General features: G+C 43.4%; 2 protein-coding genes and 1 non-coding gene across 3 annotated transcripts in view; 1 reads left to right on the plus strand and 2 right to left on the minus strand.

Moving 5' to 3' along the window:
• The window catches only part of Pde6d (phosphodiesterase 6D), a 53,372-nt gene extending 34,493 nt beyond the window's left edge, over window positions 1-18,879 (minus strand). The window contains exon 1 of the mRNA XM_008838077.2: window positions 18,572-18,879. Within this exon, the coding sequence (XP_008836299.1) occupies window positions 18,572-18,621 (50 nt within the window). The 5' untranslated portion in view covers window positions 18,622-18,879. The remainder of the gene's footprint in view (window positions 1-18,571) is intronic.
• LOC115071273 lies at window positions 6,267-6,373 on the minus strand. The gene has a single exon (XR_003850370.1). It is a non-coding gene; the product is annotated as a U6 spliceosomal RNA (small nuclear RNA).
• Window positions 18,880-19,159: 280 nt separating the features above from the next.
• The window catches only part of Cops7b (COP9 signalosome subunit 7B), a 36,953-nt gene continuing 34,392 nt past the window's right edge, over window positions 19,160-21,720 (plus strand). Inside the window, exon 1 of the mRNA XM_008838080.3 lies at window positions 19,160-19,360. The gene's annotated coding sequence lies outside the window, so the exon portion shown is untranslated. The remainder of the gene's footprint in view (window positions 19,361-21,720) is intronic.

The following is a 21,720-nucleotide window of genomic DNA, read 5'->3' on the forward strand; positions in this document are numbered from 1 at the left end:
TTAGGCTGCATAAACAGGTTGAGAGATATTAATTTTTAAAAATTACATTTAATTTTTGTGTTTGCACATGCGCACGTGTGCATATGCCATGGCATGTAACTGGAGGTCAGAGGACAATTTGCAAGTGTCTGTTCTCTCCTACTTTCACTATGTAGTCCTGGCTGGCCTTCAACTCACAGAGATCCACCTGCCTCTGCCTCCCTAGTGCTAGAATTAAAGGTGTGTGCCAATAGACCCAGCTCTCTCCTACTGTGTGGGTACAGGGATTCAACTTAGGTCCTCAGGCTTGATGGCAAGTGCCTTTACCTGCTGGACCATCTTGGCCCAAGAGAGAACATTAACTTTTTTTTTTTTTTTCAAAAATAAGTAACAGGTTAAAAGGATAACAGGAGAGTTTCATCAAGAACAAAAAAAATCACAGGCAACAGGAGGCCAACAGGTTAAGAAGCTGCTCTAGGGGCTGAAGAGATGGGTCAGCAGTTAGGAGCACTGACTGCTCTTGCAGAGGACCTGGGTTCGATTCCCAGCACCCACATGGCAGCTATGAACCATCCTTAACTCCAGTTCCAGGGGAATCTGTGGCACTGCATGACACAGGCGCACTCACACACATGCAGGCAATACACTCATACACATAAAATAAAAGAAATAAATAAAATATTTTTAAAAAATTAAAAAAAAAGCTGCTCTAAGCCTGGGGTAAGATGTCAAGATAGCAAATGAAGCTTACTGGAGAAAGACACTGAGCGTAGGCTTTGTCACCCACTCCATTCTGAAGAGCACTGTCTGTTCCAGAGCACCTCTGACCCTGACCACTGTTTGCTGCACTGTAGTACTTACCACTGTACTATGTCTATGCATGTTTGCAAATCAAATTCCACTGATGTTGTTTTATTTATCTTTCTTTTTTGAGTACTCAACACATAATGGCACTCAAATATGTGCTGAACCACAACTGCACATCAGAGAGCAAGTCAGAAGGGTTGATCAGAACTCTCCTTCAGGTTAAGCAAGCAGAAAACAAGGCTTACTGATGAATGTCTAAGAAGCAGATCAGGGGTGCTGCTCACTCATGGATCAGCAAATTGTAGATGAGGAAAATCAGGGCTGGTACTCAGCAAAAAACTAACCAACAGAACCCAAACTCCCACTGTCCCTAAGGAGAAGAGCTAAATCAGCAGAAATGTAGGTAAAAACACATTAGAACTTAAAAGCCTCTTCTGCATTAAGTTTGAATTCATGACTTGGCAGAGTACTTGTAAATTATATATGGGCATGCGGCTTTGAGCAATTTCAAGGTGAGTAGATTCTTCAGGCAAAATGGCTGACTAAGCATATACTGATATATGCTAATGTCTGCCAAGGCAGACCAATGCAATATGAGGCGAAGCTTCAATACTGAGGTCACTGGCATAGAGGAAACCTCTCTGTTCTCATTCTTTTTGGGGCAGAAACAGCTACAATGCCTAGCACTGAACAAAGGGAGCTTCTATTTGGTGGCATCCTGAGCATGTGCACCTTGCTTTGCTCTGCTCCCCAAGCTTCTGGTTGTGACTTTCTTTTTCTTTTCTACCTTTACGATTTCACTCCTCTCAACTTTTTCCTTTCTGGTTCCCTTTCTGAATGCCTTTTCCTCTCACACCCACCTTCATTAATTCTTAAATACCACTCTGTCAAAGCCCTCTTATGTGGCTTCTGTGCTAACATTTACTATATAGTGCAGATCTTTTAGTGCATTATTAAGAACCAATTCTAATTCACAGATATTTAAACTCATTTCTCTATTCAATAATTTCCCAGTCATGGTCTCATTTATAGGAGACAAGGTGAGAGAACATAAATGGGTCCTGAGAACCCAGGCTTCAGCATCTTTAAAACTTAATATGCAGCACTGTAATCAGTGGTGATATCACTGTGAAAGAATACTCTGGCCCTGGCAATGTTGCTGTGCTTGGAAAGGGGACAATCAGAATCCAAATTGGTCTGGGAAACATTGCAGGCAAGTAATTTAGTAATGAGAAAGAGATCACCATTTGAAACATAACACAGTCTTCTCACTAGCAAAGTCAAACAAAGAAGCAAACCTTCCTTTTTCTAGTAGGGCATTATTCTACTGATGTGCAGTTATGCACCTGAAACTGGTCTGAGACAAGCTGGAAGAGATATATTCAAAGGGATTCTGAGACTGGTTTGCCTTATTTGCTTCTCAGTACCGCCCAGCCAAAGAGACGATGAAAGGCCCCTTTCAGGGGCATACTTGCTAAAAGGTCACTATTTCTTTCACATTATTTGGAGGCCTAGAAATATGTCCTTGAATCCCATCAAAATCTACAGTCAGAGATTCCTGAACTTTACTTAATTAAAAACAAAAAAGCTACATATAGTATTGGGAGGGAAATCAACTTCCATAAATTATAACCGTTTTAAAAAAATAAAAGGAGAGCTGGGTGTGGTGGCTCCCACCTGTAATTATAGCACTTGGAAGGCTGAGGCAGGAGCACTGCTGTTAGGTCTAGCCCTGTCTTGCCCCTTAAATAAATAAATAATAAATACATAGGAAATGAGAAATGACTTGAGGGTTCTTCTGTTGTCACTCCAATAGCCAATTATTCCCCAGAATCATGAACAAAGGCTTTCTGATGTCTAAGATAGTATAAAAAAGAAACAGTCTTGGGGCTGGAGAGATGGCTCAGTGGTTAAAAACATTGGTTGTTCTTACGGAAGACCCCGGTTCGAATCCCAGCACCTACATGGCAGCTAACAACTGTCTGTAACTCCAGTCCCAGGGGATCCGACAGCCTCTTCTGTCCTCTGTGGGCACTGCATGACATGGGTGCACTTACCTACATTCAGGCAATACATGCACGCACATAAAATAAAAATAATAAATATTAAAAAAAAAGAAACAGTCTTTGGCTTTTCTGGCATCCTGAAACATGGCACTTATAAATCTGCAAAGGCAATTCTAACCTTTGAAGTTAAATAAATGACTGTAATAATATAATAAAATGCATTTGAAGAGTTATGTTTTTTAAAGTGGGATGGCATATATTATTTTGCTCAAATTTCATAACATCTCCGTAAGTCAGATGGAGCAAGCATAATCCATGCTTTATAAATGATAAATGATGCTCACAAAATTGGACAACTGAGAAAGTGATTTCCAATATTCAAATGAATCTTGTTTTTTTCCGTGCTGGGATAGAATCCCAGCATTGTGCCTGCTCGGCAAGCGTTCTACCATTGACCCTCCTTCCCTCCCCCCCCAGTCTTTTCTTTTCTTTTTTGAGACAGGGTCTCACTATGTAGCCCTGGTTGCCCTGGAACCATGTAGATCAAGATGGCTTCAAACTGACATAGATCCATCCACTTCCTGAATGCTAGGATTTAAAGGCATGTGCTACCATGCTCAGTCCCACCAGTCTTCAGTAAACTCTTTTCACTCATTTAAGCTACTGATAAATTTTGCTGTCACCTGATTTCTTGAATATTATTTTTGTTGACTTTATTTCCTCTGTTATTCATCTTCTAGGATTGGCAGAGTATATGTGGTAATTTGAATAAGTGTCCCCCATGGGCTTTAAGTATTTGGCCATTTTGTTCCCTGTCAATGGTGCTGTTTTTGGAGATTTGGCCATGCTGGATGAAGCATGTCACTGGGGGTGGGCTTTGAGAATTTTTTTTTTTTTTTGGTCTTTTTGAGACAGGGTCTTCCTGTAGCCCCAGCTGGCCTGAACTCACTATGTAGATTTAGAGATCTGCCTGCCCCTCTGCCTCCTGAGTGCTGGGACTAAAGGTGTGCGCCACCATGCCCAGCCTAAGGCTTTGAGAATTTTTAAGCCTTGCCAGATTTCCAGTCATCTCTGCTTCCTGTGCCTGCTTAAAGATATGATCACTCAGCTTTTTGTTCCGGCCACCTCTGCCACCATGCCTCCCCTGCCAATATGGACTCTAAACCTTCTGAACTGTAACCCAAATAAACTCTTCCTTCTGTAAGTTGCCTTGGTCATGGCATTTTATCACAGCAACAGAAAAGTAACTAATTCAATAGTTAATCTTGTGTCCTTAAATAATATTCTTTTTAAAAAAATTTTAAATTTAAAAAATATAACAAAAATTTAATTTTACGTATATGAGCATTTTGCCTGTATGTAAGTGCACCCATGTTGTGCAGAGTCCGAGGAGGCCAGAAGAGGACATTGGATTCCCTTGGGACTGGAGTTAAGGATAGTTGTTAGCCACCATGTGGGTGCTGGGAATCAAACCTAGGTCCTCTGCAAGAGCAGCCAGTACTTTTAACCACTGAGCCATCTCTCCAGGCCCCTTAACTATTATTCTTAAAGAGATTACTAATGGCTGGGCATGGTAGCACATGCCTTTAATCCTAGCTTTTGAGAGGCAGAGGCAGGTGGATCTCTGAGTTTGAGGCCAACCTGGTCTATATACTCAGTTTCAGGACAGCTGGGGCCACAGGGAGACCCCAGGTCTCAAAAAACTAAACATAATGAAAAAAGTAGCACTGATGATGCATAAATTATCAGAGGACTCTCAATACAGTCTCAAATATTCATTAAGTGAAATTTCCAGCAGCCCAAGTACTTCTAAAGCTAGTTCTTCCACCCTTTGGATTCCAGCTCACTTCTGAAAGTCTCCTCCCCCATCACTCATGCCATCACTTTCCTCTTACTCCTTAGTATCTAAAAGATTCAACTCTTCAACACCTACTCATCTTTCAAGATTCTATTCAAATGACAATTCTGAAGCCTTCCACAACGCCCCCAGCAGTAATCATTCCTCTGGGTTTCTACTGAACTTAATGTTATGCACTTATCACACTATATTCTAACTGCTATTCTCTCCATCTCCCTCATACAAAAACCCTTTTGTGTGTGGGTGTGCATGCTCACAGAGGTCAGAGGTTGATATTGGGCATCTTCCCCAATCACTTCTCCACTTTATTTTCTGAGATAATCTCTCACTGAACCCTCTGGGGCTAATTGGCCAGATTTTCCTCCTAGGCTCCTCCTGCCTCTGTCTCCCCAGAGCTGGGATTATGGGTGAGTTCTGCCATGCCTGGCTTTTATATGGGTGCTGGCGATCTGAATGCAGGTCCTTATGCTTGCACCAACTGAGCCACCTCCCCAGCCCTGAGGTGCTTTTTGGGTTTGGAACTCTTTTCTCTATTATTTATTTATTTGTGTATGTATGTGTGTGTGTACGCCACATATATGTGGGTGTCTGTGCAGGCCAGAAGGCCTCTAGAGATGAAGTTAAAGGCATTGTTGCCTTCTGATATGGGTGGTAGGAACTGAACTCTCATCTGCTGGAAGAGCAGCAAGTGCTCTTCACCACTGAGTTATCTTTCTAGCCCCATTTTGTTTTGCTTTTTTCTGTTGTTGTTTTGAGGCAGAGACTTAATTATGTACCCCTGGATGACCTGAAATTTGCTATATAGACCAAACAGGTCTTAAACTTTCAGGACTCCTCTTGCCTTGGCCTGAGTGCTGGGATTACATGTATGCACCACCACACCCAGCTATGAAATCTTTGGACATGGAAACTGGTTTGCAATTTCTCTATTTCTTGGGTTTACAGAATCTGTAAACGGATGAGCAGCCAGCAGTGGCTACATGAGGACTTTCTTCATTTGCTTATTGCACAGGAGGGTTCAAGAGCAATGAAGACTTGCTTTTCACTTTTGGTCCCATGACAGTCTCAGGTTCAGTTCCTTTTCTTTATCTTTCATATGACAGTAGCCTGCCAAGAGTCACACTTTCCAAACAGAGTTTTCACCCAGTTTTTTTTTTTTTTTTTTTTTTTTTTAAAAAAAAAAACCCAGCATTCGAGGCAGAGACACACACAGCTTTGTGAGTTCAAGGCCAGCCTGGTCTTCATAGTGAGTTCCAGGACAGCTGGGGCTACAGGGAGACCCTGTCTCAAAAAGATGAAAAAATAAAATAAATAAATAAATCACATTTTTTTAAAATCAGAAAATTATAGAATTGGTTATGGTCTGTCAGTCTATCCATACTTAAAGAAACTTTAAAAAACTAACCCTAAATACACATTCTCGAACAGAATGCTGGAGTTGGTTCCAAAACTTAGTTCCAAACACTTTTTTTTTTTTTTTTTTTGGTATTTTTGAGACAGGGTCTTCCTATAGCCCCAGCTGGCCTGGAACTCACTATGTAGACCATGCTAGCCTCAAACTCAATATACTTTTATCTGATGTTTCTCTCTCTCTCTCTCTCCTTCCTTCCTTTCTTTTAAATATGGAATGCTTCATGAATTTGCTTGTCATCCTTGCACAGGGGCCATGCTAATCTTCTCTGTATTATTCCAATTTTAGTACATGTGCTGCCGAAGGGAGCACACACCTGACATTTTCCACAGATGGTTAAAGAAAAGATTCCAGGGCTCAGTGGTTAAAAGTATGTATTGCTCTTCCAAACTGGAGTTTGATTCCCAGCACTTACATTGGGTGGCTCACAATCTCCTGTGACTCAAGCTCCAGGGAATTTGAAGCCTCTGGACTTCACCTGCACACATGTGCACATACCCACACATGCATGCACACATACATAAAATAAAAAAAAAGACAGAAAAGCTTCCAGAATGAAGTGGAAATGATTGAGCTGCTCACAAGGTGGCCTTCAGAACTCCACCATAAAATGATCATTTGTCTGTGTTGTGGTCCAAAGGGGTCATGTGAGGCATTCTTTCTCCCTTTCTGTTAGTGAGACGGTCTGAATTATTCATCTGAAGATTACTTCCTTCTGGGTTCCATCTTTTGGGTAACTCAGCTGGATAAAACCTAATGGTCCATAATGTTGTGCTTATTAGCTTTGAGAAACAACTTCCTATGTCAGATCATGATCAAAGCTGCGAATCACATTCTTATGAGTGACCATTTCTTGACTATAGAGGACTGTGTTTAAGATAGAAAAATGTGGCTGGGTGTGGTGGCAAAAGCACTTGGGAGGCAGAGGCAGGTGGATCTCTGTGAGTTTGAGGCTAGCCTGGTCTACACACTGAGTTCCAGGCCAGCTGGGATTACAGGGAGACCCTGTCTCAAAAAAGATCCGCCTGCCTCTGCCTCTGCCTCCTGAGTGCTGGGATTAAAGGCGTGCGCCCCCATGCCCAGCAAAAACTGGAAAGTGGCAAGACTATAAACTTCATTTATTTATTTTTGAAGCAGGGTCTCCCTGTAGCCCCAGCTGTCCTGGAACTCACTATGTAGACCAGGCTGGCCTTGAACTCACAGAGATCCGCCTGCCTCTGCCTCTGCCTCCTGAGTGCTGGGATTAAAGGCGTGCGCCCCCATGCCCAGCAAAAACTGGAAAGTGGCAAGACTATAAACTTCATTTATTTATTTTTGAAGCAGGGTCTCCCTGTAGCCCCAGCTGTCCTGGAGCTCACTATGTAGACCAGGCTGGTCTTGAATTCACAGATCTCTGCCTGCCTCTGCCTCCCAAGTGCTGGGACTACAGGTGTGTGCCACCACACCCGGCCTGTCTCATCTTTTTTCAGGTGACCAATTGTTAAACAAACTCAGGGCTGGAGAGATGGCTCAGCGGTTAAGAGCACTGACTGCTCCTACAGAGGACCAGGGTTCGATTCCCAGCACCCACATGGCGGCTATGAACCATCCTTAACTCCAGTTCCAGGGGAATCCGAAGCCCTCTTCTGACCTCCATAGCATTTCATGACACGGGTGTACCCACATACATGCAGGCAATACACTCATATATGTAAAATAAAAATAAATTAAAAAAATTTTTTTTTGGTCTTTTTGAGACAGGGTCTCCCTGTAGCCCCAGCTGTCCTGGAACTCACTGTGTAGACCAGGCTGGCCTTGAACTCACAGAGATCCGCCTGCCTCTGCCCCCAAGTGCTGGGATTAAAGGCATGCACCACCATGCCTGGCAATATTTTTTTAAAAAAACTAAACAAACTCTTTTTTATTTGAGGCAGAACTCTGCCCCCTGAATCCGAGCACTGAAGAAAAACTAAAAAGAACATAGGGGATTTAACTACAATGGAAGAGAATAATTCTCAAGTGCAAAATGAATCCATGGCTTAAAAACTGAGACTTTTAAAATTTATTATTTTTATTTTATGTGTATGAGTGTATTGCCTGCATGTATGTAAGCGCACCTGTGTTGAGTGCCCATGGAGGTCAGAAGAGGGCTTTGGATCCCCTGGAACTGGAGTTACAGACAGTTGTTGGCCGTCATGTGGGTGCTGGGAACTGAACCTGGGTCTTCTGCAAGAGGAGCCAGTGCTCTTAACTACTGAGTCATCTCTCCAGACCCAGATTTTTAAAGTAAAAATTAATAATACAGCAATAAAAATAACAAAAATTCTCTAGAAAGGAATCGTAGTATACTATTAAAAAATGTTGATTTTGAAAGACAAAAAAAGTTTGAAATGAAAGCTCTGAGGGCGGAGACATGGCTCAGTGATTACCAGCAGTGGCTGCTCTTGCAGAGAACCCTGGTTTGGTTCCCAGCACCTACATAGCAGCTTACAACCATGTGGAAGGCACTGAACGCCTGGGTGCACTTCCATACATGCTGGCAAAATACTCATACACATAAAAATAAACTTAAAAACTGGGACTGGAGAGATAGCTCAGCGGTTAAGAACACTGACTGTTCTTGCAGAAGATCGGGGTTCGAATCCCAGCACCCACATGACAGCTAACAACTGTCCGTAACTCCACTTCCAGGGTATCCGACAGCTTCTTCTGTTCTCCACAGGCATTGCATGACATGGGTGCACTTACCTACACTCAGGCAACACACACACATAAAATAAAAATAAAATGTTAAAAAACACAAACTTAAAAACTGTCTTTTGTTTCAGTGACAATCTCCTTAATTCTCAATTTCTTCATCTATAAAGTAAGGAAAATAATATCTAGGGCTGATGTGATAATAGAATAAAGTATCAAAGTGCCATGAAAACCTGACAGGAATATCATATAGCACTGGAGCACCCCCTTTCTTCTTGTGGTTATTATTGAGATATTTATATCAGATATTCTGGTTTAGTGCTTGTGCTGTATAGCTTTAGTTGTCCACTTGACACACCTGGGTAAAGGAAGCCTTAATGGTGGAATTGCTTCCATTGGACTGGCCTTAGGCCATGTCTGTGGGGTACTTTCTAGATTATTGAGTGATGTGGAAGGGCCCAGACCACTGTGGGCAGTGCCACCTCTGGGAAGGTTATCCTGTAACCTTTTTGTATAAGAAAGCAGGTTGAGTAGGAGCAAGCCAGTAAGCAGTGTTCCTCCATGATCTGTGTTTCATCTTCTGCCTCTAGGTTCCTACCTTGAGCTCCCTGATGAACTGTGACCAGGGAGATGTAAGCCAAATAAACCTTTTCCTCCCCAAGTTGGTACTGGTCGAGTGTTTTGTCACAGCAATTGAAAGCAAACTAGAACAGAAGTTGGTTCCAGAGAGTAGGCTGTTGGCTGTGAAGAACCTGACCATGTGGGCTTTTGGAGGAATGTGGGAGACTTTGGAGGTTTGGACTAGAAAAGCTCTGTAAGCAGAGCTTAACAGGCCCTTCTAGTAGGTGCCTGGAAGAAAGTAGTGCTGAGAACAATGTAGTTCCAGAGGGAAATAAAGACTTAAGCAGCAATTGGGATATTTTGGCCAAGAGTATGGCTGGAGTCTGCCCACAGCCCAAAAGTTGCCTTAGGCTAAATTGAAAAGTAAGGGACTAATTTCTTTAGTGGAGGATATTTCAAGGCAGCCTATGTAGAAATAGTAGTGTGGCTATTAATGGTGAATATTATATAGATCTACAGTGAAAAAGAGCAAATGGGGTGGAAAGAAATGCATAGTGTACAGTTTGGATAGAAAGAGAGTACTAGGAAGACTAACGTTGGAGCCAAGGCATGTGCTGAAGGAGAGGGTCCCTTTGATAAGGAGATTAAAGTGATTAAGGAGAGGCCTAGAGATTTTTCCCTTAAACAATGGAGAGAGTGCCTCCGGGGCAAGACCACAACCAGTTAAGCCTCTGACTTGTGAAAGGAAAATACTGGGGTTTTCTATTCCTAGAAAACCACAGCAGAGAAAAGCTTCAAAAGTTGATGAACCAGGCCCAGGGTCCACCCCAAACTTGCAGCCAAACTTGGCAGTGTCATTCATCTGGTGCTGGCTTTAGAGGCATGAAAAATGCAAGAGTGAAGGGGTCATCAGTTCTTCCTTGTGGAGAGCCGTGGAGGCCAGGCATGCAGGAGAGGCATCCTTGCAAAAAGAAGGCCATTGTGTGAAGCTGTGAAGGTGAAGCCTGGTTGGCGGTAGAGACCCCAAAAAGATGTTCATGATGCCAGAGCTGTGAGACATCTGCCAAGGAAAGAGGCATACAGGGAGTGGTACCAGCCCAAGAGAGAGATGTATGTTTTACGCAGGAAAGCTGGAGGGGCTGAGCCATTTATGTCCTTTGGAAATAAAGTCCTAGAAGTTGGATGTGAAACTACTGGATTTGGTGTTTGCCCTGCTGGTTTTCAGTCTTGTTTCAGTCTGGTATTTCCTCACTATGCCTCTATTCCTCCCTTTTGGAATGGGAATGTGTATTCAGTTCCACTGTATGTTGGGAGTACATAATTTGTCTTTTGATTTTTACAGGACTTACAGTTAAGAGATTGCCCTGAGTCTCAGAAGAGACTGGACTGTGGACTTTTGAATAACATTGAGACTAGAAATGATTATGGGACTTGTTTTGAGACAGGGTCTCCTTGTTAGCTCTGGCTGACCTGGAACTCACTATGTAGACCAGGCTCCCAGCACTTGGGAGGCAGAGGCAGGCGGATCTCTGTGAGTTCAAGGCCAGCCTGGTCTACATAGTGAGTTCTAGGATAGCTGGGGCTACAGGGAGACCCTGTCTCAAAACGACCGAAAAAAGGTGTGCTCCTCTATACCCAGTGTTGCGTGTGCTAACTTAAAAAATTAAAACAAGCCAGGTATGGTGGCACATCCCTGTAATTCCAGCATTTGGGAGGTGGAGGCAGGAAGATCAGGAAAGTTCCAGACTGGAACTTTCTAGAAAGAGTCCTTGTCAACTAAGGACAATCACTAAGTCAAAGAACTACAATACTGGAAAGAAGTTCAGAGTTGTCCTTGAGGTCAATGGCTCTAATACATACCCACTTGATGCAGACAATTTTCATCTGCAAAACACTTTCAGGAAAATGTCTTTTTTTTTTTTTTCCCTTTCAGGTTACTAACTGTTATAAACAAGGCTAAACCCTTTCCTCCATAAATTTTAGCTGAGTCTTGTTTTGTGAGTCACACAGCACAAACTTAACTCTTCCTTTTTAGAATAGTTGGGTTTTGAAATAGGGTCTTAGGTAGTCTAGTTGGACCTTCAATTCAGTACATAGTTGAGGTTGACCTTGAACTGATCCTTCCTGCCTCTACTTCCCAAGTGCTCAAATGATAAGCATGTTCCATGAAGCCCAGTTTGGAAGTTTCAGAAATTTTTTTTCTATTCTTTTTGTTCCTCTTCCACTTTTATACACGTGGCATCTCAAATCGCACCACCAGAATAGCTAATTTTTTCACTATATTTACTCATTTGTGTGTGTGTGTATACGCATGCACGTGCCCACCATGACACATGTGGAAGTCAGAGGACAATTTTGGAGTCAGTTCTTTCATTCTTCCATGTGTGTCCTGGGGGTTGAACTCAAGTCATCAGGTTTAATGGCATGTGCCTTTACCCACTGAGTCATCTCACCAGTCCCCAGAATAGTTTATTTTAAAAGACAAACTTTAGAACGCTTATGTCCTCTGCTCAACTCTTTTCATCTTTTAAGTGAAATGGAACTCAAGTTTCCCAATTATTGAATGTATAGGTGAGCTCCTCTGCACCAGCTCCTCTGTCCTGCTTCCGCACTGTAGACTAATGAGGTCTTATGCCTGGCTCTACAGTGAGAATGTCACCTTTGCTATAAACAAAGAGCTTTAGTTCAGTTCACTTAAGATTGTTATAGATATTTAGTGTAAAAAGATATATTTGACTTTCCTCCCAGCTTCAAAAGTATCAACAGGTCAAAAGTGCTCTGTCTCTCTGCCTCTCTGTCTCTGCCTCTCTGTCTCTGTCTCTCTGTCTCTGTCTCTCTCTCTCTCTCTCTCTCTCTCACACACACACACACACACACACACACACAAAACAAAGCCAGACAAGGTGGTGTACACCTTTGATCTCAGCACTTGGGAAGCAGAGGGAGGTTGATCTCTGTGAGTTTGAGGCCAGCCTGGTCTACACAGCAAGTTCCAGGCTAGCCAGTGCTACATAGTGAGACCCTGTCTCAAGCAACAACAACAACAACAAACCAAACCATCACCAACAAAAACTTCTTTAAGGTGGGTAGTGCCTCAGGAACAACACCTGAGATTGACCTGTGGCTTTCATATGCATGCCCACACATGTGTATCTGCACATATGAACACATACACATACACACAGAGAATCATAAGTAATACAATCAACAGAGCGTGGCATAACTAATAATTTCTCAGAGTCTGAGGAAATGAGCTACCACCATAATCTTGATGGAATCTAAGATTAGACAATTTGTGGTCAGTGCTCACTGGTTGTGCATTGTGGTTGTTCTCCAACAACTTGACAGACAAAACATTTGTTTTAGCTAGAGTAGTTCCAGCAGTTGGGAAGCAGAGGCAGGCAGATCTCTGTGAGATTCAGGCCAGCCTGGTCTACACAGAGAGTTCTAGGCCAGCTGGGGCTACAGTGAGACCCTGTCTCAAAAAACAAACAAAACAAAACAAAATTTGTTGCAGGAAATAATAATCTTCAAGCCCATTTCTAACACCTGGACAAAGCAATTATTTTTGGCAACATTGACATTGTAAATATTGGCATCCAAGTGAAGTTGAACACTCTATTTTTTCTTTACTTTTTGAGACAGGGTCTCACTATGTAGCTCAGGTTGGCCTCAAATTTGCAGCAATCCCTCCTATATGCTAAGATTACGGGTGGGAGCTATCACACCTGGAGTAGTCTACTATTCTATAGCAGGCATACTTTTTTTTCTTTGGTGCTAGGGACTGAATCCAGGACCTTGCACATTCAAGGCAAGTGCTCTACAGGTTATATTCCCCAGGCCAAGACAACTATTTTATTTTTAGTTTTTAGGGACAGGGTCTCCCTGTAGCCCCAGCTGACCTGGAACTCAAAATGTAGATCAGGCTGGCCTTGATCTCACAGAGTTCTGCCTGCCTCTGCCTCCCAAGTTCTAGGATTAGAGGAATGTGCCACCACACCCAGCTTAGCCTTTAATAGCTGCATTTCTTCACATCTCTTCAGCCCAAGACAACTATTTTTGACTGGAAGCAAAGTCAGAGATCAAAGTGCTATGTGAAAGAGGACAGAGAGGCTTCAAGGCCAAACTATGCCGAAGAAAAGCAAGGAAACAGGTGAAAGTTGCTTTCAGAAACCTGTATCAAGTAGAATGGCATTCTTAGATAATGCCCATTAACTAAATTATTTCTTCAGATGCTATAGTTTCTCAGAAGAAAATATAACATAAATGCTTACATCCAAGAAAATTTGGTAGCTTTATAGTCATATTAACAGTATTATTACTTAAAATTATTTTATTTTTATGTGTATGAATGTTTTGTCTGCATGTAAGTGCATCCCATGCATGTAATTCCTGAAGAGGCCAGAAGAGGGCACTGAATCCTCTGGAATTGTAATTACAGATTTTTTTTAGCCATCATGTGGGTGTTAGGAACTGAATCCAGGTCCTCTGGAAGAGCACCTAGTTCTCTTAACCACTGAGCCAGCTCTCCAGCCCCTATTATTACTTTTTTTGAGAGAGGGTCTCATGTAGCCCAGGATGACCTTGAATTCAGTATGTAGCTGAGATGTCCTTGAACTTCTGATTCTCCTGCCTCCACCTCCAAAGCACTAGGACTTATTACAGGAGTGTGCTATCATGCCTGATTTATGTGGTCATGGAACAAACCCAGGGCCTTGTGCATGCTAGGCAAGCACTCTACTAGCTGAACTCCATCTCTAGCCCACTACTGTTATTATTCATCATTATTAATAGGCTGAATAACTGCAGTTACTATTGATTACTTACTAGGTGTCTGATCCTGTATTAAATTTAAATTTCATCTAATTCTCGTAACAATCCTGTGAGAATATGAGTTATGGAAACTGGGGCATAATGCTCATGAGTGCCATGCTGAAGATCATAAGGCAGAAGCAGGCCTGAATCTACAGCCTTACCCCATGTGCCCTATTTTCTACAGCAGTTACATGTCAATGAGCCATATCAAGTACTCTATAGAGAAGCTCCATATAGAACACGACAGAGCAAGTCAGAGTGTTCTTCTCCCTCCAAAGTTGCCAAGTGAATTAATTTGCAATAAGAGGATAGCATATTGCTTTAATAAGGTCGAACATCTTTCATTTACTTACTGGTTATTTCTTCTGGGAAGTATTTCAGCATTTTTTTTTTTTTTTTTTTTTTTTTTTTTTTTTTTTTTGATAGGGTCTCCCTGTAGTCCCAGCTGACCTGAACTCACTATGTAGTCCAGGCTGGCCTTGAACTCACAGAGATCCGCCTGCCTTCGCCTCCCAAGTGCTGGTACTAAAGGACTGGAACTCACTATGTAGACCAGGCTGGCCTTGACCTCACAGAGATCCGCCTGCCTCTGCCTCCCAAGTGCTGGGATCAAAGGCGTGCACCACCATGCCTGGCCAGCATATTGTTTTTTTTTTCAGTACTGAAGACTGAACCTAGGCAAGTTTGCTACTACTGAGCTCCCCAGCTCCCATGCCTTTTTAAAAAGTTTGAGGCAGGGGCTCACCATGTTGTTGTGGCAGGCCTTGAGCTCTTGATACATATGCCTTAGTCTTAACATCCACAAAGCAACAAGAAAAATAAACAATAGTAAAATGGGTCAACGTTATAAACAGTTCAAATAAGAAAATAAAATGGCCAAACATGAGAGATTTGCAACTTTAATAGTAACAACAATAAAAAATTGCCAAGACATGGACCTCTGTAAGATTGAGGCCAATCTGGTCTACATAGCGAGTTTCAGGTCAGCTGTGGCTACAGGGAGACCCTGACTCAAAAAGCCAAAAAAAATCGCCAAGACACAGGGCTCACTGTCTTATCACCATAGACATCAACTCGTTTCTTGTCACAATAGCCCATAAGAGAGGCACTATCATTAGCTAGCCTCATTTTATACCTAAGGAAATTGAGGCAAACATTTAGAGAAACTGCTCAGGTACACAAGACTAGAAATCTGATGCAGGTAATGTACTATAGCCCTTAACTACTATATATTCTCTCTCCAGGGAGCTAGGGATGCAGGAATGCAAATGAAAACAAGGTATCATTTGCTTTTCAAATAAAATAAAAATCCTCCCCCCCCAAAAAAAAAGCCAGTGTGGAGAACGAGGCACTATCAAATGTTGGTAGGGGAAAATAATGGTGCTTTCTTTTTGTAGTGATAAGTGACAGAAACAAATACTCTGAAGGAAGTCCAGAACAAACATTTACCTGACAAAAGATGGACAGTGATCAAGTAGTTTCTTCCTAATTCTCTCTCTCTCAGATTTACTTTTAGAGTCCCCTGGAGCTGGAGGTACAGGTGGTTGTTAGCCGCCCGACATAGGTGCTGGGAAGTAAGCTACGGCCTTCTGGAAGAACAGGAAATGTTCTTGACTACTGAGCCATCTCTCTAGCCCCTTCCATGCTCTCTTAATCTTCAGATGCCAATAAAGGATACTAGAAGATGAGCACTCCATTGCTCCCACGCTAACTTCTATATGGAAGAAGTTAATCAGCTCAGGTCAAACTTTCCCTGAAAACACCTTCTGATGTACTAATATCATTACTGAAGTGGTTAATTCGCCCTCCTAGTAAGCGGACACATGTTGTTTTATAGTCTTTTCCATATTTGCTCTTTAGCCTCTTTCTCAACAGGTTCAAGAATCAAGAGTGAAGGTGACAAGGTCAAAGGTTTTCTGTTGTATTCATCTGTTTCAAACATTGTGTTCAGTAATGTTAATTATAATCAGACAAAATGCTGCCTCTGAAATTTCTTAATTCCCCATAGTCTTTGGTTTATTGTTCACAGTACATATGGTTTTTTAAAAAATTTATGTGTTAAGAGTGTTTGCCTGTATGTATACATGTGTAACGCATGCATGCATGCCTGATGCCCACAGAAGCACAGAAGAGGGTGTCAGAACCCTTGGAACTAGCAATATGGACAGTTGTGAGCCACCTGACATGATTGCTGGGGACTGAACTCAGGTCTTCTGGAGAAACAGTGAGCACTCTTAACCTCTGAACCATCTCTCCAGCCCCACCACTCACATTAACAATATAAATTATTCTAGAGAAAACTAAAGGCCACACCATTGCTTTTTTAACATTTCAGTCTTACCTGCCTATGGGATCCCTTATAAAGACAAACAGAAAAGTACATGGAGCTGTAAGAATGCTACTAAACTTCACTATCGATGATGAAAGTGTATCATGAATGGCAGTATGCAAAGATGATACAGTCTTCAGTTTTTAAAAAACACAGCAGGGCCATGCATAGTGGTGCAGTTCTTTAATCCCAGCACTCAGCTCTCTGTGTTTGAGGATAGCCTGGTCTACATAGTGAGTTCCAGGCCAGCTGGGACTACCGCGAGACTCTGTCTCAACAAAACAAAACAAAACAGAAAACCCATAGCGAGGGGCAACTCATCTTCCAGTTCCTTCCTAGCTGCAGATGTTTCTTTACTTCTCAATAAACTTTGCTTGTTTGCCCCCCAAAAAAAATAAAATAAAATTAATAAATAAATAAATAATCAAGCAGGGCAGGTCCATTTCCATTTGGAGAATCTCATTTGTGTACCCCAAACTTCCTGTCCTGTTTTCTCCCCTGGTGATCAGGATAGAGTCCAAGACCTCACAAATGCAAGTGCTCTCTTGAGCTACACCACCAGCCCCTATACCTTTTTTCCCCATCATGAGTTTTTTTTTTATTGTGGTTTGTTTTGAGACAGGATCTCACTCTGTAACCTAGGCTGGCTGGTCTGGAACTCATTTTATAGCCTAGACTGGTCTTGAACTCATGACAATTTCCTCCCTTGGCCACCAAATGCTGGGATTACGAGCATGAGCTATCACATCTGACTATGTGTTCTAAAATTTACTATCACCCTGGTTTCCAACTGCAGCAAAGCAATGAAAAATTGCAGAGGTGAAAAGGACATTGTGAAGATGCAACAGGTTGCTTAGAGAACAGTACTTTACTAAACCTCCAGGGTCAAGCTCTGTAAGTGATGACTCCATTTCACTGAGAGAACTTAACACTCCATACTCTATAGAAGGATGCAAGCAGAGATTAAGGCTGGCAGAACACAAACTTGGAATACCCTGCACCTGCATCTTATGGTGACAAACACTCCATCAAAGCACAAAGCATCCTCACTACATTGAAAAGTTGCAAAACTGGCCCAACAACAGGCGGGAGGCAATGATTTTTCTTCCTCCTCCTTCCCCCTTTCTTCCTATTTTTGAGGCAGGGTCTCCTGTAGCCCAGGCTGGCCTCCAACTCCCTTATGTAGCTGAGGATGATGTGAAGTCATGATCCTCCTGCCTTCATCTCCCAAGTGTTGGGATTCAGGCATTGGACATCAAGTCCAGCAGAGGCAATGATTTATTCTACTATATATTTCCTACGGTGTCTTCAACACAAACAAATAATTGCTGGACAGCTCCACTATAATTAGGTGCTACCACACCAACACCAAGGAACAGCGATACCTTTGTCAGGTCGGTTCAAAACTAAAGTACCTCAAGGCATCGCACATACATGCTCATGGTTCTCATCTTCCTAGACAGAAGAGAACTGAGAAGTTGAGGAAAGAAGGGAACATGGAAAGCTCCAAAAAAGAGTTATGATGGGGTCGATGTGGGACTTCTCTTTCCCCACTAACTCCAGTCCTGGAAGAAGCCACAAGTGAGGAAGAGAAGTTAACAGGACGGGGTGTGTGTGTGTGGGAGGGTGAGGGGAGTGGGGTGGAGTCCCTGGGAGCATCCGCATATATCTCACTCGAGGTCACTCGCTCAGAGTCGCTTTCCCTTGCTCCCCCGTGGGCTTCCCGCCAAAGATGCTCGCAGGTAGGCTGGGAGGCCAGCACACCGCGCCCCCTCAGCCCTAGCGCGCGGGCCGCATCCCCCTGCTGGCCTCCGGCCAGGGCCGGATCTCGAGCCCCTGCCGACCTCCGGGACACCGGCTTAGGAGGCCAACGACTCTCACCGCCTGGTCCTGGGCTCCTCCGCCTCCACCCCCCGAGGCTCCGCCAATGTCCCCTTCCCCCCTCAGGGCGCCCTGTGCCCGTCTCCCTACCTCGGTCCCGCCCGGGCCGCGGCGCGCCTCTCCCTAACCCCTCTCGTCACCCTTCTTCCCGGGTGCCCACCGGGCGCCCCGGCCACAGGCCCCGCTCCGCACCGAGCCACCGTCTCCTCCGAGTCCTCCCGGCCCCGCCCCTGCTCCCGGGCGGATACAGTTTGAAGCCTCTCAGGATATCCCTGGCCCGCTCGTCCTTGGCTGACATGATGCGGCGGCCGCCGCCTGCGGCTCTCCCACGCTGGCTCGGCGGGGCCTCGCAGACGGTGCCCGGGAAACGAGGACCAAGCCGCAGTCCGGCCAGGACACCTCCGGCGAGTAGCGGCGACGGCCAGACCCGAACCGGCCTCTCCCTCCTCTCAGCTCCCGCTCCTGATCCCTTCTCCTTCCCTCTAGCCGCGGAGCACCAGCCTTCAAGCCAATGGCAAGCCAGCCTCGGAGATTGGTATCCCGAACAGCCAATAGAAACGCTTAGCGGCTTCGCTGGAGGCTGGAGAGCGTCAGTGGGAAAGGCCCGCCCCAAGAAGTCCTATAGGACAGGATTTGCATTCGTGTTGTTGCCTAGAGTTTGCCCCAGCGGAGAGGTGGCCTGAAATCCTCCAAGGCTCGAAGGGTGCTTTAGCTGTCTGAGAGCGCGGCTGGTTGCGCTGGGCGAAGTGGCGGAAACTACATTTCCCAGCATCCGAGGAGGCCTGGGCGACCACAAATCCCAGCACACCACCAGAGGCCAAGGACTACAAGTCCCAGCAGTCCTTGCGCTCGGTCTCTAACTTAGACACGAGTGTGCCGCGCACTGTGCGCCAATTCAGACCCGGTCTGCGGGGTTGGTTTCTGAATGCAGAGACTTGAAACCAGGCGGTAAGGTCCCCTTTCACCCTGAAGAGATGACAGCCCACCGAGAGTCAACTTCTGTTTACATGGAACTCAGAAGTCTCCTGCGAACCCTGGTAAGACTGCAAACAATTAACAAAAACACTGATTAAACCATGAAAGAACACAGCGACTTCCTCAAACCCTGCTCGTTTGTTAGCCTGGGGCGCATTTTACGTGTTTTGCAGGGTTTCTATTGTGTTCTTAGTTGGACTTGGGGAGCTATCGATTGTAAACTCTCTGTCAGTTCAGAAAGAGACTTCAAAGAATTTGCTAATCCGATCTATTTTTTTTTCTTTTCTTTTTAAATATGAGGAAATTGAGGCCCAAAGAGGCAAAGAGGTTGGCCACAGATCACAGCAAGTTGATAGACTTAGAATTTGGCGTTATATATACTGACCTGCAGTCTAGTCTCGTCTCACTACACTAGGGACAGGATATTTTTAGCAGCATGACAATGTGATTGTTTTTCTCCTTGATGAAGTTTTCTCAGCTAGGGTCGAAACTCTCAGAGGATAGGTAAGCATTTATTTGGTGGATTTCCTGCAAGTGAGAAGGGTTATAGTTGCTTATCCTCAATCTAGCCAGGTCTTGGTGTTTTGACTTGTTTTTTTCTTTGTCACTCAAGGTGACATTTAATGTGATTTTCAGAAAGTAGGCAAGATTGGTTTAACCCACCTATGCCCTTTCCTAGGCTTTCTTGTTGCCGCCCCAACTTCTACCCATCAGATCACCCACCCATTTTTTTTTTTCTTTCGTGTAATTCAGCAAACATTTTCATCTTTTGCCAGTTACTGAGTTAGGTGAAAGATATGATCACTAATATTTGGAAGATAACTGTTTAGGGAGATAAGATTCAAGCTGGAGTTGATAAATGGCATTTTAAAAAAGACACCAAGGGCTCAAGAGAGGAGAGATAGCTCAGCAGTTAACGGTTAAGAGCACTGGCTGATGTTGCAGATCACCTAGGTTCTGTACCCAGTACCCACATGGCAACTAACAACCTTCTGGAACTCCAGTTCCAGGGGATCTGATGCCTTCTGGCCTCCATGAGCATTGCACACATGGGTGCACTTACATAGATGCAGGCAAAATACTCAAACATATAAAAATAAATAAAACATATTTAAAAAGATAAATGGATCACTTCTTGGCCTTTGGGCTAAGATCAAGTGTAGAATGCCATGGTCCTGATTTATAGTCGCTGGCAAAAGTTTATGGAGGAAATAGCATTTCAACTTGAACGATAAGTCTCATTTTTTTCTTTCTATGTTAATAAGTTTTTATCCTTGATTGTCTTTGTTACAGAGGTATATTATGCATGTGGTGAGAGGCCAATTCAAGTTTACACCCATCACTACCACCCAAATCAAGATAGAGCACATTTCCAGCCCTCGTTATGCCCATTCCCAATCAGTACTGAATCCTCACATCTGACCACTCTTCTGATTTTATGGCAATCAATGTTTTGTCTGTACTTGAATTTCATTTAAATGTATTTATAGAATGTGCATAGTATATGCCTAGCTTTTTTGTTCATCTATTTTCATATTTGTACATTTTTTTTCAGTTGGCAAATGTATTCTGTTGTGTGTATATGTATATGCCACACAATTCATCCCTTCTAAAGTTGGTGGGCATCTGGGTTTTATCATAACATAGACACATTCTTTTTTTTTTTGAGACGGTCCCCCTGTAACCTCAGCTGGTCTGGAACTCACTATGTAGACCATGCTAGCCTCAAACTCACAGAAATCCACCTGCCTCTGCCTCCCAAGTGCTGGGATTAAAGGCATGTGACACCATGCCCAGCTTTTTTTTTTTGGTCTTTTTGAGACAGCGGTTCCCTGTAGCCTCAGCTGTCCTGGAACTCACTATGTAGACCAGGCTGGCCTTGAACTCACAAAGATCCGCCTGCCTCTGCTTCCCAAGTGCTGGGCTTAAAGGCTTGTGCCACCATGCCTGGCTCATAACAGACCCATTCTTAAATGAGCATTCTTAAATGCTGTTTTTTGTGGGCCTGTTGCACAGACTTTAGGAAAGAAATGGTTACCCTTAGAGTATGCATATGACCTGTGATAGAAGATATTGCCAGTTTTCCAAAGTGATTGTAGACTTTAGGCCTTTGCACGATGTGTTGCTGCTCATCCTTGTTATTGCTGGGTGTTTGTCATCAGTCTTTTTGATTTTAGCCATTTTGGATACATGTGGTATTTTATTATTTAGAATTGTCTGATGTTGATCCCCTTTTCATATGCTAATCAGTGATTTCAGTGTGTTCTTGTCAAGTGCCTATTTAAGTGTTTTGCCCAGTTTTTAAAATTAGGCATTTATTTCGTTTTATTTTATTATAAAAATTATTTTTGTATATTTGTTGAATTTTTGTGGATTTCATACAATACATTTTAACCATATTTAGACCTGCACCTCCCCATAT

The sequence above is a fragment of the Nannospalax galili genome, unplaced genomic scaffold (assembly GCF_000622305.1).
Source record: "Nannospalax galili isolate Female #2095 unplaced genomic scaffold, S.galili_v1.0 scaffold1138, whole genome shotgun sequence".
NCBI classification, from domain to species: domain Eukaryota; kingdom Metazoa; phylum Chordata; class Mammalia; order Rodentia; family Spalacidae; genus Nannospalax; species Nannospalax galili.